Source organism: Apaloderma vittatum, unplaced genomic scaffold (genome assembly GCF_000703405.1).
Source record: "Apaloderma vittatum isolate BGI_N311 unplaced genomic scaffold, ASM70340v1 scaffold16277, whole genome shotgun sequence".
Classification (NCBI taxonomy): domain Eukaryota; kingdom Metazoa; phylum Chordata; class Aves; order Trogoniformes; family Trogonidae; genus Apaloderma; species Apaloderma vittatum.
The window spans coordinates 16,561-35,294 of NW_009726873.1; the positions used below are offsets into that span (position 1 = coordinate 16,561).

Here is an 18,734-nt window from a genome sequence, read left to right on the forward strand (position 1 = left end):
ACGGGAAGAAAAGGGTTGTGTTTCCCTCCTAATAAATGGCTTAGACAGGCCTCATGTACAGAAGCGGAAGTTTCTGCAGCAGAACTGGGTGCTTGAGTTTTGGAGGGAGGCCCCAGAGCAGGTCTATAAATCCCATTCCCTCCCTGGGCAGCAAGGAGTTCCCCCAGAGGGGTGCCTGGAACTGCCCAAATGGTGCTGCTGGAGCTTTCCAGGGACCTTGGGGTCTCCTCCATCCTCTCGCACAGGACCAGGGTGAGGAGGGATGCCTAGGACATCACTATTAAACATCAAGTGCAAGTGTTTGGGCACAGTGGGAGCAGGTGCTGCAGCTGAATGAGGGGCACAAGGAGATGTCTCCCCTCACAGCCCTAAAATGGGAAGCTGTGCCAGGAGCCCCCCTGGAGTAGCCCCAGCTCTGGTGGAGGGGCAATGTGGGGTTACACCTTACCTTTGCCCCCTTGCAGGGGCCAGTCTCCTCTGGAGACACACCAGAGCAGCTCCTGACTATTAGCTGCTGCCCAATTTCAGCCCCCAGTCCCCAGCTCCAGCCCTGCAGCCCAGGCTGGGGGAAACTGTTTGCTGTGAGGTGCAGGGGCACACAGGGAGCAGCTGGTGAGCACCGGAGAAGGCAGCACAGGCTGGTGAGTTAGGATGTGACCTGTGGAGTTGAGGCGAGTGCTTCACATCTTCTGCCAGCCCCAGCTGAACCGGCCAGCCCTGCCCACAGCCTGGCTCTTGCTGCCTGGCAGGTGCCCAGGGATGCCCTGGCAGCTCCAGGAGCAGCTTCTTACTGAGCACTGGCTGCATGGAAGGAAACTCCATCCATCCATCCATCCATCCTCTTGTTGCTCACTGTAACTGCTCGACGCTGTGGCATGCAAACAGTGTGAGTGACTCTGCATTCTGGTTCCCAGCATGTGCCTGGGTTGTAAATCAGGGCAAGCCTTTACCCTTGTTTTTCTGGCTTAAGAAATAATCCAGTTCTCACTCCTCTCCTATTCCTTCCAGTTATAGCCTATGCGCAAACTTGCTGAGTCAGCTAACCCAGGTATAATTCATGTCTTCACTCTCTCAGTGCAGGTCTCTTTACAGGACTAGGTTTATTATGGATTTATGCACCTGAAGTCAAACATGGCTCATATGCAGCAGAACAGCGTGTATTTATATATATATATTTTTTTTAAGCTGAGTGGAGATGAGACTGCTAATCCTTTCTGACAAGAAGATCACCCTTGAGACTCATGCCCAGAGCTGGGGAAGCTGTGCCAGCCAGCGGGAGATGCCCTGAGCTGGTGGCTCCTCTGTTGGCAAGCAGCTTCTGACTTCTCAGCATTGACAGCAGCCCCTTTTCCCTCTGCACTGCCTTCATCTTCCTCAGCTGCTTCTAGCTCTGATAAGGTCACTGCTTCTGGAGCCTGGAAACCATCTCCACCTCCAGATTTACTTCCAGTACTGCAGTCGTTCCTCTCCTCTTTGCTGTAACACCTCCTCCAGTGAGGCAGCACCCGCTGCAGCAGAAGCTGAAACGTCCTGAAAGGTCTACACAAGGACTTAGTTGTGACAGGTACTGTCCCCTTAGTGTCAGGTGACACTGGTGGCAAGGGGAGCAGCATCCATACTGACCCTAGCACACCTGGGGTGTGTTTGTGTGCTCCTTGTGCAGGGAAGGGGACAGTCCTGGTGTGAGGATAAAGCCCTTTTCCATAAAACTGCCCTTTGCAGCAGCTGTAAGTGGGTCTGACCCCAGCAGTGGTGGCTGCAGGTGGCTTGGTGGGCTCAGTGAGGAGTCCACAGGGCCAGCATGTGTGGCAGGTGGTGCTGTGGGCATCGCTGCTTGTCAGGCAGTGAGTGAGGAGAGAGCAGGTGTGACAGCTCGGTGTGACGAGCAACACAGCTCTAGGGGGGTAGAGGGGAGGTGCAGAGGGCTCCCAAAGTGGCCCACCTGGCAGAGGAGGCCAAGGCAAGCCTCTGCCTTGCTAGCCTGCTCCCTTGGTGTCACCATGATACCCCACAAGTGCTGGGATGGCTGCAGACAGGGACAGTGCAGAGCTCAGGGTGAGACCTTACTTCGATCTGTTGCCATTTGCTGTTGTATCCCTATCCCTGGCACACACCTTGCCGGTGCTGAGACTGCCACCCTGCCTCAGAGGTGACAGAGAGCCGTGCAGGGGTGCAGCTGGCGGGGTCACAGCGCATGGAGGCTCTTCTTCCCATAGCTCCGGTAAAAACAGCGGTGCAGTGACCAGGAGCACTTCTTGGCAGCCCCATGAGTTGCTGGTGCATCCCTTCTGGCCAGGCCCCCGCAGCTGCTTTTGCAACCCCCCCACCTGCACCCTGTCCTCATGGGTTCGACAGGGAGAGGAGTTTCTGGGATGTGGTGTAGAGTTGTGATTAGCACCAAACATGACATGCTTAAGCTTAAGTATCTATTTAAAATATGCCATGTATTTGTTTTTTAATGAGATGGTATGGAGCAGTTCATACAAAAAGAAGAAAGAAAAGATGGGTGCTCCCCACCCATTGTCCATAAAGCTCTCTGAGAAACGGCCCAAGCCCATCAGCTAGGAACACCAGGCTCAGAGCAGGGGCCTGCTTGCCCTGGGACAACCAAGGGCAGCTTCGATGATCAGGGCAGTGCCACTCCGAGGGGAAAAGTGCTTGTTTCTTAGCTGCTTCTCCAGTGAAACTAGCAGGCAGCGGGAAACATAACCCCTCTTTTGGCGAGTCATACGTAACCCCTTCCCAGAAGTACGTCCACATCTAGACTAGAATCTGGATGCTGTGCTAGCAGGGTTAGGAGAGGTCTCCTCAGCAGAGCTGGCGTAGCTGCAGCTAGCTAGTCAAGCTGTGCTACTTTCCATCATCCAGTTGTGTGTGAAGTTAGTGCAAGTCAGGTTAGATGCCATGTCCTTCCCCTGAGGTCCCAGTCGAGGACCATCTCCAAGACCAGGAGTTGCTGCCTCCCTGCTGGGAACCACTTAGGGCCCTGTTCTGGCAGGGCTGTGCTTGGGCTGCTCTAGACCCAGCTGCTCAAAATCCTGGTGGCTCCCGCTGAGGGATAGGTAGACGGCATCCCCTGCTCCTCCTAAGGCCAGATCTGTCTCATTGAGCCCTCTGCCTCCTGGGGCCAACTACCTCAAAGCGGCTCTGTGGGAGGCAGGGTGATGGTGAAACATCAGCCACATCAATGACCTTGCCATCCTGGCTGTCAGTTGATGGCTAGGAGGAGCAGCTCAGTACAGTGTGCTGGGAACTGGCCCTGCTGGTCCTCACACAGGCTTTTGCCACAAGCTTTTTAGGAGGGAACAGCTTCTGCCACTGGCACCATGCTGGACCTTGTAGTGAAGGACATGGGCTGTGCTGCGCTGCATCGTCAACACTTTGTCTCCCCATGGAGTCTCAGTGGGAGTTCCAGAATGGTCTGTGCCTCCATCTCCTCCACCCCTGCCAACTCTGGCCTGCAGAAGCTCCGTCCTCCTGGGTCTCTGCCACGAGACGCATTGCTGGCAGCATCACCCTTGCAGGTAGCATCACTGCAGGAGCAGCGCCAGGGGCAGGAGAAGTAGCGTTGGGGAAACAGAGATCTCGGCAGTGCCACCGCAGTCTTGGGCATTTTCCTGGGAGATGGGAGAGAAAACGTCAGTTTGCTCATTGCTGCTGGCAGAGAGAAGGGAGCCTGCCCCTCACTTTTGGAAGGATCACTGAAGGCAAAGGAAGGGACTGGTTTGATGCCCATGGACCACAGCAGCCAGCTGCAGCTAGGAGGCCACTCGCCTGCTCAGCTTTCACCATGCTGTGCCCCACACCCTGAAACCCATCCCTCAGCCAAAGAGGCTGCAGCAGGATCAGCTCTCACCTGCACATCCCTCCTGCCACTCCTTCCAGGGTCCCCTGCCTGCAAGTGGGTGACTGTGCGTGCTCCTGGCCCTGAGGGGCAGGGATGGGCAGCTGGGCTGCCCCATATGCTGCGCCAAGGTGTCCGAACCAAACTCCTGCCAGCCCAGGAGGTGGCGGAGCTGCCTGGCTGCACCGAAACCAGGTTGTAAGGGCTGATTACAGGAATTGAGGCTTTTCCAGTGGGTGAACCCTCTCAAAGAAACGCAACAGCTCTGTGATATCTGAGCTTCAGCCCTTCCTGGGTGTCCCTAGCATGACCATCCTCCTGTTGAGACATCCCTCCTGGGTATCACAAGTCTGGTTTTGGGTCCAGCCAGCGGGATGGGCACCTGACACCACAACACAGAGGCGCAGAAAGAGACGTGTGCATGTGGGTACAAGCACGACTACAGAGAAACCTGGAAGTGTGCTCTCCCTCCCTTCCATGCTCCCCCAGGGTACCTCAGGGTGAAATGCGTGGCACGAGTCCGGCCGCCGCCTCAGCTTCTGGGACCGCATCCGCTCACACTTCACTGAAGCATTATGTGCGAGGCTGTTAAGGACAATGGCAGGAAAAAGAGGGACAAACGCTGCACAAGCTTATGGGCCCTGACGCAAGTTGTCTGGGTGTAACTCCATGGCCTGAGAGACAGAGCAGGGAATGCAGGGGACAGGCAGGTCACCCTGCATGGGCTGAAGGCATCTCCAAGTGCTAGAAGGGACCAAGATGCTGAAAGTGAGCAAAAAGCTTGGAAGAGGCTGAATTTCATGGTGACCAGCTGCACCACATCACTGACCTTATGAGGAGCAAGAGATGAGGACTCCACAGGAATGAGTTATGGAAGCACGGAGGAGCAGTCTTGGGAGCCAGCTCAGCTGCACCCACCCCACCACCGACCTTTTCTTTTGGCCTGTCCCACCCTCACCTTAATACAGCACATCTGACAGCCTGGCTGGTGCAGGCTTCCTTCCTCTTGGGAGGGGGCTGGAAGGCAGAACTCTCCACCGCACTGCAACCCTACCTGCTCCATGTCTCTCTCCCCAGCTGTCCTGCAAATTGGACCATACTCTCCACCCCTATGGCAGTTGCTCTAGAAGCACCTTTTCCACCCCAACAAACATGTGGAGCCAAGAATCCCTGCTGCATGTGGAAGGATATATTTGACTTCTTTTGCATCCAGGAGGACGGGTGGGAAGATGCTGCAGTCGCAGACGGCATCTGTGACAAGGAGCAGCAGGTTACTGCTGACGATCTGCTGGGCCACAAACATTCTGCAAGAGAAAAGCAGATGGAAGAAAGCACATCTCTCCATAACCTGGCCCACAGCAAGGAAATACAAAGAAAACGGAGATCGCTGGAAATGGGATGTTAGCAGAAAGCGGGAGAGAGCGAGCAGCCGTACACATGGGGGAGGTGGTGTTAGCACACCTTTGGCCTCAGGGAGTGGCAAACTGGCTCAGGTGTACAACTCCATGGTAGGTACAAAGCCAAAATCAAACCCAAGGACCCAACTCACCAACAAAACCTGACACAAGCCTTCCCCAAATGGGGTGACATGTCGCAGCAAATGACACCTGGGAAGGCCTGGTTTCACCCAGAGATGTGCCAATGCCCATTCAAAGTGTATTTATGCATATGCTTATACAATGCAAGGACGTATGTACTATATGGTCCTGCAAGGAGCAGATTTTTGCCAAATTTCACATTACTGGAGTAAGAAATGGAGGATCCCGGTATCATCACACATCACATCAGTGTAATGGGTCTGACCAACTTGGTCTTGCCTACGGCCATAAAAAACCTGCAGCTCCACTTTGCAGCCATAGTTTCACCTGCCCCTACCCTTCCCTGTCAGACATGTAGACTATGGAAAAGGGCTGGTGACAAATACAGGCACGTGCTGGCAGAGTCATCTCTAGAGGTAAGCCTTTGCCTGAGGACGTGCACGTGAGGTCTTGCGGCAATGCCACTGCCCGGTTGTGCAGGCGGCGGAGGGCTTGTGTGGGCAGAACAGGATGAGGGTGGGCACGTGTTTTGGCTGCGTGCGGGGTTTTGTGCATGACTGCATGCAGACGTGGGCGGCTCAGCCATGTCTCTGTGATCACGAGGCTGCATGTTCCTGTGACCATGGATTTTCACACCGGCACGTGCACATCTATGGCACCCCCAGGCAAGCACGGGGTGTGGGGGTGCGTGTGTCCGAGTGTACGCATGCCGCTGTCGCCGCAAGGCTCTCTACGCGTCTGGGCACCTCACCAGCTTGTGCCACCCCTGATGCCTTGCAGGTATTGCCTGTCCGCTGCAGGCACAGAGGCTGCAGCCACCCCAAGCAAGGCTGAGCTGCCCATGCTGCTGTCCTCCATTGCCTGCTTGGCGCTGGGCAGCCCAACAGTCCCAACAAGGAGCCTGGGGCTGTGGGGTGTGGGGAAGGCCGGGGATATGGTGGCAGGGCTGCAATCCTGGTGTGTGGCTCTCTGCGCTCCTGGTCCTACTGACCACTTCTCAGATAAGGGAGAGAGCTTCTGGATTAAAAATATGGATCTGTGAGGATGCGCCCATTGCCCTCGACCAACCTGTGTGCGCTGGAGGACCACCCTGGTTATTCAGCACTTAGTCTCACTGCCTTCTATAACCTCCAGGGATTTCTGTATTCACTTTTAGAGGTGCTGAACGTCAAACATCATAGCTTGACACATTTCATTAGTGTTCCTGGCTGATGACTGTTTTGGGAACTTGGAAAAGCAGATTTTAACCCACTCACAGATTCAGTAACAAGGATCAACCTGCCCCACGCACCAATCCGCAAGCCAATTTTTTGCACCCAGCTCACCCTTGTTTTGCTGGGAACCACTTGCACTTGTGAAACATGATTGGGGAAGCCCATGTGCCCCAGAAGGCTACTGGCTAATGCTCCACAGAGCCTATTTTGGGGCACATTTCTCCCAAACCACCTGCGTGAAAGATGCACAACAGATATGCTCAGGATCCAGAAGCTGCAATTGCAACCATAACAACAAAGGAGCCGAGCAGGACGCGCTGACTGTGCTGACGAGGTGCTGCCTCCAGCAAGGAAGGGTCAGCCTCAGTCAAAATCTGTGCAGCAGCAGCTTAACCCACAAACAGGTCACTTTGGGGCAGTCAGCTCCGCTGGATCTGCCCAGAGTTTATCACACCTACACAATACCTTGTTGTCCTCAAACCTGTGATCCCTTTGCGAACAATGTTTGGCAAGGTCTGGTTTTCCTAAAGTCATGCTGACTACTGCAGGCTGTTTTCCTAACCTTTAAGTCATTCCTGCAGTTGATCCAAGACTGAAGTCAGACTAGGTTTCTTTTTAGGAGGGATTCCAGTCAGATCTATTTGGACGCCTCATGTTAGGAAAAGCTGGACCAGTGGAAATTCATCCTTCTGTCACCTTTTCACACGTGGTTGCTGATGGAGCTATGCAACTGTTGAAAACAGCCTCTTTTCACAATGATTTTTCTGTTATTTCAGACTGCTCATTCTCTTAAAATGAAAATGGAAAATAGAAAGTGGACCCATGTTTCCATTTCTTTCAGTTTAACACTTCTGGTTTTTTTCCCCTACCTGATTTTTTTTTCTGAAGAAAAACAGAAAAGGGGGGAAAATAAAAAAAAAAAGGAAAAGGAAAGCTGAAAGCATTGCAAAAAGGAAAATTTTCTAAAGGAGAAAACTTTTGCCAGAAACATGAAAAAACAGAAAAAGCGCCCTTCTGATACCTATGGAATGGAAAGATATATATATTTAAACGTTCTTTCCCTCTTTCTACAGCCACTACTACTTGTTAACAGATGGTTTTAATTGGTTTTCTCTTTTATCAAGAAGCAGTAACCCATCACTTCACCCCCTCATCACACAACATTTAGCTTTGCTCTGCAGATGCAGGTGTAGCTGTGCCATGGGCACAGCAGTGGGTGATTCTTCTGAGTTTGCTGCCATCACCAAGGCTCTCTGTGACAAGGCTCATGTGCCATCACGACCTGGGGGGCCCCCAAACGAAATGGAAGCTGCAATTCTTACTTTTGGCAACCTCCGCACTCGATCAACCCATTGGTCTCCTTGATGGCTGACTCGTACACGAAAACGGGGTACTCGGTGTCGCAGGGCTGCAAGGTGTCGTGCTTCTTGTGCTTGTGAGCTGCGGGGGTAAAGAGACAAGGTGAGAAGTGAAGGGCAGAGGATCATGCGGGAGCAGTCTGCACTGAAATGGAAGCATTTAAGACTGATGACGTAGGTTGGAGGAGCAGCGATGTGTGTCCCCCCACACTGACAGCACCAAGAGCAGTTGTGTCTACCACAGAAGAAGGTTTGGGAGATGCTTCAGGAAGCAGCCTGGCAGTGATCCTTGCTCCCACTAGGTGGTGTGGGAAAACCGACCTATGTGAGAAATGCTCCCAGTATTCCCAGTCACCTTCCCCGAGCGAGCATGGACTCTGCCCAGCCGAAGCCGCAGCTGTGGGGCCGCAGCAGCCACAGCACCCCGGGAACCCCCATGGCCTGTTTCGGCAGGGTCCTCTGGGCACCGACAGCCCTGTGTTTACAGGAGCAGGAGGTCTATCAACCAGCAGCCTTAATAAAGTCCCTCCTGCCTAACCCAGTCGTGGATCATGCACTTTTCTAAGCATTGGAAGCTGTGGCTGGGCTCAAGGACCTGCCCCTGCTGGGACTCTGCACGTCCACGGTGGGGTTCACCATCAACCGCTGATCCTTCCCGAGCCCTCGGATGTTCCAGAGCAAGCCTACAGTGGGTGATTCGAGGGGTTGAAGATGTGTCACATTAAAAAGAAAAGACTGCCAGCAAACAGACCCGGCCTGAGACCACAGGGAAGCAGACGCCGGCTCTCGGGGCACAGCAGAGGCCCAGCTAACGCGCCTGGACAGAGGCGTCCACTGCAGAGGCAGGGAGCAGCTGCTCCATCACTCATCAGTCACACTCTGTCGGACTCCCAAACTAATTTGGGGATGAGGGGGAGCCGCACCGCCTTACTGAGTCTCCCTTGTGAAGCAAGGGCATCCTTTCTATAAGTTCACCAAAGTCTGCCTTGCCTGAAACTACTGCCTTGGGCCCTTCTGACAACTGTTTTGTGCGGCTGGAGGTAGCAAAGCCATCTCCTGCCTCTGTAAGACATGGGGACATCGCTGATGGAAATGCGAGGTTTTGTTGCTAGGGCAGAGGTGGCTGCGGCTCCACCAAGAACAAGCACGAGACATAGTTTCTACATCAGCTTTGGGTCTGAGCACAGAAGACTGGCTCTGCAGCCCTCCACCCACACAGCGGGTGGGGTGGGAGGATGCAGAGAACAGAGTTTTCTTCTCATGTAGAGGATGACCAGCTCATCCCTTGCAGCCGCGGCAGCACTGAAGATTTATAGCGAAATGCAGCAACGTGGGTTTTAATCAGTAAATGTATGGTAGGAAGGCACCAAGAGGGCAATGATGATCCGACGGGTAATTTGCATCACTGTAAAACCCTCACCGAGAGCTATGGTCTCCTCTCCCCAGTACTGCCGGAGCACACAGAAAGAGGCAGGCAACACCCCGTGGAGCTTGCAGTCTAAACAATGTGGGTTATGTGTGAGAGAGAAAAGCTGCATGATTTTCTCTGATTTTTCTTTCCACCACGGCAATTCAGTGACACAAGACATCCATTAAGAGTCAGGAAGTACAGCCTAATCTCCCTTCTAATGCCTTCCCCGTGTGAATATGATGGGTACTCAGACACCTCCCTGCACTACAGAGTCCCCAGTAGTTGTGCCTTGTGCTTTTCTTATGTCAGCTCAGAAAATGGGACTTGCCTGGCAGCCTCTTGCTTACATTCTCCCAGACTGTGAGACCCACCTTTCGGTATCTTGGTGAGGTTCATTTTGCACAGATCCAAAAGCATACAGGGTGTGATTTCAGCACGATGCCTTGTTCTGTATTCACTCTGAGTTCACACTAAGTTAATCAACTGAACTCATCGTTTCGGTGTCTGGCAGCTACTCTGCTGCCAGCCGGGAGCTGCCTTGCTGTGCCCTGTCACCATTCACCGCCCCTCTGTGCAAACCCCACGTTGCAGAAGCACGGAAAAGCTCTCCCATTTTTGCCAATGGAGAGCGCTTCTGACTAGTACCTGCCATGGGGACAAACACTCCTGAGGACATTCGTGGTGAGCAGTAGAAGACCCTGTGACTGAGGTGAATTTCAAAGGCTTAGACCTTTCTGATGAAACATGCCGAATATCCCCATTTATGCTGTAAGGAGAGAAGCTGCAAACACTTTCCAGTTCAGTCCAGGGCTGCTGACTGTATTCTGGCCAGTGAAGTCCCCTGATGGACTAAAGGAATATGAGGAACAGAGCAGAAGCGTTTTTTTCTTCAGCCTTAATTCATTGCACTAGTGGCTGGAAAAACAGCTCCAAACACTGAAATAGATGGCCAGACTACTGTAGTCTGGGCCAGGGGTGGATCTTCTTGAGGACATGCTTGTGGCAAGACCACTCATTGGTCCCTCAGCCATGAACCATCAGTCCCGCTGTGTTAACCCTGGATTCACAGCTCTGAGGGACCAGGGCTGTCACTGCAGCACAGCTGTTGGCGATGGATGGACTGTGGCAATTTTTGCTCAGATGAACTGTGCTAGCCACAAAGGCAACCTGATAAAATTGGGACACAACTGCTTGCAAGAATTTAGCATATTGCTCAGGAGTGGCAAGGAGTCGTGACATAGCAGAGACTTCATTCAGATCCTCATTTTCCCCAAGAATGACAACTTTCACCAGCTCCAGCTTCCTGGTGTAATCTCATCGAAGCAGATGGAGTTAAAGCAATAGAAACAACAGCAGTGTGAAGGACAGGGTGCAGGGAGGGGTGAATGTGACCATCGGCTTGGAAGATATGGGGGAAGGAGATTTGAGGCCTCAAGCAGTGTTGAATCAGGGCTGTCCTGCCAGACTTGGTGGGCTTGGAGAAGTGGGCCTCGAGGGGAAAGTCAACTGAAGAGACTGCATGATCCACACCCGGTATAGATCTGGCCAACACTGTCCACTGGCCTGACCTGCACACGTGGGCAAGAGCTGTACAGTGGCTCTGGACACAGGACTAGAGAGGCAACACTTGAGCGGTAATTCTGAGCCAAACTAGGCCATGATGACACTCACAGGAGCAGCCTGTGCACCTGCCGGTAAGCAGTGGCAAGTGCAGAAGGTTTAGTCCCTTCAGGGGCACTTTTGACACTGGCAGTATGGGATAAGTCACAGAAGTCGTGCTTCTGTTTGAGTCTTTTGTGATCATCTGCACTTTGATTTGCTCTGTGTTAACTTCATCACATGCACCAAGCTGTATTTTTAAACTCTGCTAAATTGGCACAAGTCCCCTGCACAGACCATCTTACATCAGTTTCTTGGCACAGGCTAAATGAAGAGAAGACACTTTAAAATCTACTCGCTCCCACACAGAGACAAGACCTATGACAGAGATTATGCTTAAGCCTACTGCCACTTAATTTGCTCCGAAGCAATGCAGCTGTAGCGGTATTGAGAAGTTCAGAGAAGCCCAGTAGCATGTACATCATCAGCAAAGGGCTTGGGCTGAGCCTCTGCACGCACACGCTGGACATCAAAATGTTATCAGCACCCTGAGAGTCTGGCGGTCAGGGATTAGTAAACAGTCAGAGGAGCTGATAACAAATTGCAAACTTTATAGCAAAGAGCGAGTTAATTCCAGGCTGTCGTTGCTACCATCTGCACTTCCAGAAAGACTTTGTCAGACATTTGGCAACCAATCCTTCTGAGTAGCAAAGGCAGCCGCCGCGCCTTGTCGTGAGCTATACAGCCCAGATTGTGAACGCTTTCCCACCAGCATAAATCGTGCACCCTAGTCAGTGGATTTACTCTTAGGAAACCAGACAAAATCTGCCACTTAGTTACAAATACAAAACACAGAATTTGATCAGTTATCTTGTAAAATATCCTCTGCATACATTACTATGCAGGCAATAAGAAACTTTTCTGAGATACAGAACTCTAGCAATAGTCCTTTCTAGGCTACATGCCTTGGCTGGAGGTATTTTTGGCTTAATTAAAAGCTTTCAAACCTCTGGTGATGTCCATAAAAGCAGAAACCCTTACAAACACAGAGAGGAATGAAATGCTGAGAGCAGTGAAAAAATCTGTGGAAGCAAACATGTCTTCTCACCACCTCTGAAAAGCAGATTTGCATGATGAGTGCACTCTGAATATATCATGCCCATATTCCAAGAGCAAGTCTCGCCTTCCCAGAAAGCAAGAAGACTCGGGAAGCAGAAACGGGCTCAGCACTGCAGACCCAGAGGTGCACAGTCGAGCAAGGGTGAGCGTTAGATCCCCAACCCTTAACTCCTCTGTGCATAGCCCTGAATAAACGTGTGCTGAATTTTGCTCTCACAAAATGTCTCCTCTTCATATTTTTTTGCATACGCCAGCCTTGGCATGCAGTCAAGAAAATGTTAACATCTCTGGCAAAAATCTACAGCCCCTTCTTAACAACATGTGCAATCTATTTCTTCCAGCCCTGACAGTATTCTTCTACCCTGCTACTCCCCTCAACCCATGGACACTTTTTTTTTTTCCCCCATCCGTGGACACCCTCTCTCTTCGTCTTCTTCATGCAGTAAGACACATTCCAACTGTCTCTATTTCTCTATCTCTGTCTCACACATACGTCTTGCTGGGCAGAGAGCAAATCAGTGAGTACAAGCTAGATATGGAAGCAGGGAGATACAAACACAGCCACGGTCTGGACTCTGTCTTGGAAGGATTTCTAACTTGCCTGTGGGAGCAGATTTATGAGCAAGAGCATATACTTATCAGCTGAACTGCTTGAAAGTAGTTCTGCATTATCCTGGGGCTGGGCTGGGATTCATCAGAAGGAGCTAAGCCATGGGGTGTGGAAAAGAAGACTTAAATTGCTTCTTAATAACTGAAGTCTATGAAATCCGTGTAATTTTTGCTGCAGAAGGGCATGAGTTCCTCTTTGGTTTTGGCATAACTGAAAAAAAATTGGGGCAGCTGGGGACCAAAGTGAAGGACATGCCATGGTACACAGGCTGTGGGCCTATCTGTGTCGCAGTATTGGGTGAGGGTGTTGTCTGTGTCCACAGTCCCTGAGGAGGCTGGTGTCCCCCTTCTTTTACTGACTTCATGGTGACAGACCTTCAACCATCGGCTCAGCCAGCTAAATGAGCAACAGTATGGCTTACTTCTTTGCAGCGCAGGGAACCACAGCCAGGCACTGCCTTGTCCCTGTTACACCTTTCTGCAAGTTCCCTATCGTACAAAAGCTGGAAAAAAGTCTTTCCCAGCCCAGGATTTCTAGTTAAACCCTCCTGGTTTTGCTGTTAAGTGGTTCTACTTACCATGATGGAAAACAGCCTTGGCTGGAAAAGTCGCATGACAAACACAGACGCACAATGAAGATGGATCCACGTGATGGTTTCCCATGATGGCAGCGCAATGAAGAGATGGATTTGCACACAGCAGTCATGGAGATGATGTGGGAGAGAGATGAAGAAAGCACAACAGGAAATGATGATAAGCAGGGCAGCAGTGAGAACCCTTTTTTCTCACATGTAGCATCCACAGCAGCTCCCTGCAGGAACACTACATTGGTCTGTTCTCCAGAAAAAGGAGCCCCTCCTGCACTGCCCCAAGCACTGCACTTGCTAATCTGGCTCTTCCTCATCAATTTTTGCATGGGATCACTCCCATTATCCTGGTGCATGTTAAGCAGAAGCCAGGGCCACAGAGAGGGTAGCTGCAACTTTACTACCATCTGTGGCAATCCTCTTTGGAAGAGGTGAGTGGGTCCTAAGCACTTATCCAGACATTAGGCTGGTTCTCTGACTAGAAAGAAATTTTGCTTTCTGAAAATGACTGTTTCCCTGTTAGGCCAGGAGAGCTCAGTGCAGAAGACTCAGCCCTACAGTTAGCAGGGAAGGTACCAGTGTCTCCACTAAAAGCACCGCTAGTGCTGAATAACTAGTGAGGATGCAATAATGGCACCTATATGGCCGCACAGAGTACTTCTCACCTTTCCCTTCAGGTCACCTCAGGGCCCTTAACATCCCCTCTGCTGGCAAAAGTAGGGATGGGACCGCAGAGACTCCCAGGGATATTTTCTAGCAGGCAGCACTACAGCTGCAGGGCAGGTCACTGGATTTTGACTCAGTTACACCCTTCTGCTGCCCTCAACTGCTGTGTAGTACCATGTGTCATCTTCTCTCTTCCAGAGAGGGTCTGGTGGGCAAGTGAAGACCCTCAATGTGTTATTGAGCCCTACAGATTTCTAGTTATCTTCCTGGTATCCCTGTTGGATTCTGGAGAGCCTGGTGCTCCAGCCCTGCTCTGTCCTGTCCTGTAGGCCACCCTCAGGGAAGAGTAGAAGGAGCCTTTCCCACTGAAGGACTTTGCAGCTGACAGTCTTTCTCATCCCACTGCATGTAGGGTGGGGGTCCTCATAAAGAAGAGCCACCTCCTGCCGTGGCAGTTACTCTGAGGAAAACAATCCACACATACCTCATCCTGAATGGCCTGGTTCTGTGGCAGCCTGAAATGGGGATTGAAATGGGGAGAGATAAGGTGGTGGTGGGACCTGGAAGTTTGATTCCAGTGTCTATGGAGGGAGAGGTGGTGGGGCAGATGGCAGGATCCTCGCATGAGGCCAGGCTTCCCCATACAGCTTCTTGTGCCACCAGTGGCTGTAACACTCACATGCTCTGGGGCGGCTGGACTCTCGTGTACTCACCATCTGCCAAGTTGTCTGAATGCCAGAAGCTACTCATGTTAAACTCCAAAAGGAAGCTGTCAAAAGAGCAAGAACAGAGGATGCTTTTTCAGCAGCCTGGAAGGATGCAGGTGTCGTGGGGATGGCCCCCGTTGCCTGGTGAGTATCAGTTCTAAAATGTTTACTATGAATTTTCTGGCAGTGGAAGTCTGAATTCTATTTTTTTTTACCCTTTTTTAAAAATTTGTTTTTAACCTCTGCACACAACAGAGTGTAGCTCTGTGTCATGGGATCTGTAGTGTGGAATATCTGAATGGACTTTTTCCCGAAGTACATACCGTGCAGGGGCCTCATCAGTGAAGGAAAGAATCAGCACAACAGCCCCTGAGACTGAGAGGGGATTTGGTCACCGTGAGACCCACCTGAGGAGCAGGCACAGATGGCCAACCGGGAGCCCATAATCTGGCTACTTGGAGGTAGCTGCACATCATGTTGAATTATTCTGTACACTCAAGTTCTCTGTACACTCATTATTCTGTACACTCGAGTCCTCTTCCACACTTCCCCTTTCGCACATTTGACATGCGGCACTTCATCCTAATTTGAGCTTGAACTCTGTTCCCCCTCAGCAGTCTGAGATAAGCTCGAATCTGGAGCTTGATTCAAGGCCTCCCTGCTCTCCTCCCTTGCCCATCACTGAAACACGAGCTCCCTGGCTCTGTCATCACGGGCAAAGAAGACAGGCAGGAGGACTCGGCATCAAGGATCTGCACGGGGCCCCGGGAGACCCGAGTCCTATTTTTGACTCTGTCACTTTGTACCGAGTGACTTCAGGTAAATCCCAGACCTGTTTCGGGCCTCTGCCTCTCAAAATGGGAATAGTAACAGCTTTCTGTCTCCCAGGAGCAAGGCGCTGATCTGAATGTCAGGAGAAGGCTGAGCAGGGGCCTCTGCTTGCAGCTTCCTCAGTCTTGCCCCGCCTGCCCCTGTTGGTCTGAGCTTCCCAAACACCCCTATCTTTTGGTACTCACATGAGGAAATCACTTATCAGCCATTTCACCGTGGCTAGAAAGGCATAAATTGGCTAGAGAACAAAAGAAAAAATGAGAAATACCATAAGAACCTGGACAGAGAGTTTATAATTGTTATGCAGGACCCCATGTTTCAGAACAATTCCCTCCACTGATCGGAGCTCTTGAAGACAGGCTAGAAATTCAAGGTCTAGGCATCACTGGAAAATGTTCAAAATACATCAAAAACCAGCAGAGCTGCCTTGCTACTAACAATATCTTCTCACCCCCTCCCCGTCAGGGTCAGGGAGTTTATCAGAAATGTATGAAGGACTTTGAAGAAGTAATTGCTTGATGATTTCTCTCCAGCATGGACGACCTTGAGAGCTCAGAGCAGGAGAGAAACACAGCTAAATGGGACACCACCAGTTTAGGATGCTTTTATGTTCTGACAGCAAGTGGTGTTTCTGGGACAAGTGACAGCATTGCCCAGGATTTAGCATTAACTGCCATTGATTGATTATGCTTAACTGTGCTTTCATCCAGCTTTTCTTCAAGATGGCATGACTTCTATCATCTTCCTGCTTTTCAGCTATGAATTGGAAATCCAGCATTGTCTCAGGGACAATTCATGTGCAGAGGATCCTGCTGCTTCTTTTCTTCATGGTAACCATGTCTAATTTTGATCTTTCCCTCTCATAATCATGCCCATATCCTCAAACCCAAAACAGATGCAGCAGCCACAGGACATGAGATAATGCTCCATTGCTGCTAGCTGACTTATCTTCAGCCAAAAGAAGTCAGCAAATACTAAAATGCATAGATGGCTGAGAATGTGACTGATTTTTATGTATGTACATGAAAAATGGACTTTTCTTTAATTCTTCCTTTTCAAGGGTTTTGCTAAGAGGGGTAAAGGAGAGATGGAGGCTGAATGCTCACCTTTTTATTTTCCTCCCAACTCATATTCAACATGACAGGTCGTGTTTTGTGACATTTCTTTCAGTATTCATAATTGAAGGATATGATCAAGCAAAATTGTCACTACAATCACAGTATTTTATCTATCCAACTTAAGTATACCCATTGCAAAATGAATATATTGTTAAGAATGTAACATTGTTAAAAAAGTAATATTTTTCTTGAAAATTCCTCTACTGGAAAAAAATTACAATGTCATGCTGTAAGAAGTACTTCCAGCACACCACATTTTAAAGTACCAAAAAAAGATCATAACAGTAATAAACACATTCCTGTTTACGATTGTTTCAGCTAGTTTGAAGTGGCCTGAGTGTTAAGTAATTACTTAGTTCTGCCTGTTCAAAGCCAGGCTAGGAAAATAGAGTGGGATTAGATTATTGGCTCTTATCAGCCTAAAGAAAGGTCGCATTTGGGTACTGGCAAAACTATTCATTCTGATGGTTTGTTCCCTGGGCTGTAGGCATTTCTTGGCAGATTTAACCCCTCTCTCTGTTGCTCCAGGCTCACTCATGTTTCCCCAAAGGGCTGACAGTTTTCTCTACGATGCTCTGAGGTTCCCTGATAGTGCAATTCTCCTTTTTGGAGCTGCTGAGTAAAACCATGCCCTGTAAAAGCATTTCTGTTCATTTCTGCACCTAGCTGGTTCCCTGACTTTCAGGAGAAGCCTGGTGTAGTCTAGTTCCTGTCCTCCTCCTGGTCCTTCTGATTTTCATTGAGGTCTTATATGCCAACAGAGAGCCAAACTGGAAACCACCGTCAGTGGCCATCACTGCCTCAGAAGTCTGCCTTTGATGAGTTTGGACATTCCCATCCCTTGAAAGCAAACATCTACTGAGCTCCTTTGGGGAATGCGCCACACCAAGGTGTTGGAGATGTCACGCAGAGAAAGTCTCCACAGACAAGACCGGAGAGGGCCACGTGCTGAGAGATACGTACGCTGAGCAGGGGCCGGGCACCGCTGTGGTGGTGGTAGGGGACTTTGCACATTGCTTGATAATCATACATGGTCACCCTGCAACCGAAACACAACAAGCAAGCCGTCAAAAGCAAGCAATGAAACTGCCTGGGGGACACAGACGTCAGCTTTTTCTAAAAAATCTCCGGTGGCCTGCTTACATGTGTCTTTGCTGTTTGGCCAGTGCTGGATTCTGCAAAGCGAGAAATACAGGCTCTGGATTAATGTAACTGGGTCAGGACAGGAGGAAATATGTCCCTAATTTTGGATGGTGAGTAAAGCAGGCTGTGAAGCGAAGGATTATAATTGTAACTACCTCAGGTCCCCCTGGTTCCTGTTTGCAAGCCACAGAAAACTCTGAACTCTCTTTGGACATGGGCTGGGGGAGTAGAGTGAGATGAACAGAGCTATTTTTAGGGGAGAGAGAAATGTGCTCAGCCAGTTGCAACGCCACATCTTGGAGGCTCTCAGACAACCGCTTTTAGACAGGCTTTCCAAGCGGCAGGAGGAACTGAAGCACTTTATACCCAAAATGCTGAGAAGTGTTTCTCATAGCATCTTCCCCTGGGAAAGACAGAGGAGCAGCTGCTTTCTGGCCACAAGGACTTCGGGAGTTACTGTCTCTCTCAGTGTTTTACAGCAGGTGGAGAGCAGGAGATGAGAGTATGTGGTGACAATGGCTGAGCAAGTCAAGGGAGGGGGCAGGTAGCTGAAGGAGTTCTTGCATCAAAATAAGGGAGCCATATGCATCAGCTTGTGCATCTTCTGCTGCTCAAGTGCTGCTTATGGGGACTAATATGCTCTGACACACACACCAGCTGAAGAAAGAGACGTACAGCACAGAGATCCCCCACTTACCGCCTGAACATGCCCATGTTTAGCAGCTGGGTCATTACTGAGCCATCCACTGCACCAAAAAATTTTCCAGTCTGCAAGCACAAGAAAGGATAAAACCAGAATAAACTGTCAACAGTAAAATTTCCAAATGCTCAATGGCTCCAGCCAATCCAGTCTATCTGGAGGCCTGCTATGCCTAACAAGTGTTTTATAAAGACATAACACCGAACTTTGTCCTTTGGCTGCCTGGAAAGCTTGAGGGAGGACTTCCCCCGTCACCAGCTGGGCATCCTGCACCATTCCTACTGCACTTG

General features: G+C 50.5%; 1 protein-coding gene across 1 annotated transcript; it reads right to left on the reverse strand.

Annotated features, from left to right (window-relative positions):
- Positions 1 to 3,530: 3,530 nt before the first annotated feature.
- LOC104276972 (voltage-dependent calcium channel subunit alpha-2/delta-4-like) lies at positions 3,531 to 17,633 on the reverse strand. The gene is made up of 8 exons (XM_009873468.1): positions 17,565 to 17,633; positions 15,669 to 15,721; positions 14,659 to 14,714; positions 13,271 to 13,291; positions 7,919 to 8,036; positions 5,036 to 5,148; positions 4,339 to 4,421; positions 3,531 to 3,617 (listed from the first exon to the last, which is right to left on the reverse strand). Exons 1-8 carry the CDS (start codon positions 17,631 to 17,633, stop codon positions 3,531 to 3,533), a joined length of 600 nt encoding a protein of 199 aa, XP_009871770.1.
- Between the last annotated feature and the right edge of the window lie 1,101 nt (positions 17,634 to 18,734).

Bases quoted from the DNA above. Each gene is read 5' to 3' on its own strand.
- LOC104276972 (XM_009873468.1), bottom strand. From the start codon at position 17,633: ATGTATGATTATCAAGCAATGTGCAAAGTCCCCTACCACCACCACAGC. The intron at 14,715-15,668 runs GTGAGTACCAAA...CTCTTTTGACAG, and splicing joins CTGATAAGTGATTTCCTCAT to CTTCCTTTTGGAGTTTAACA. The intron at 3,618-4,338 runs GTACCCTGGGGG...CCCATCTCCCAG, and splicing joins GCCACGCATTTCACCCTGAG to GAAAATGCCCAAGACTGCGG.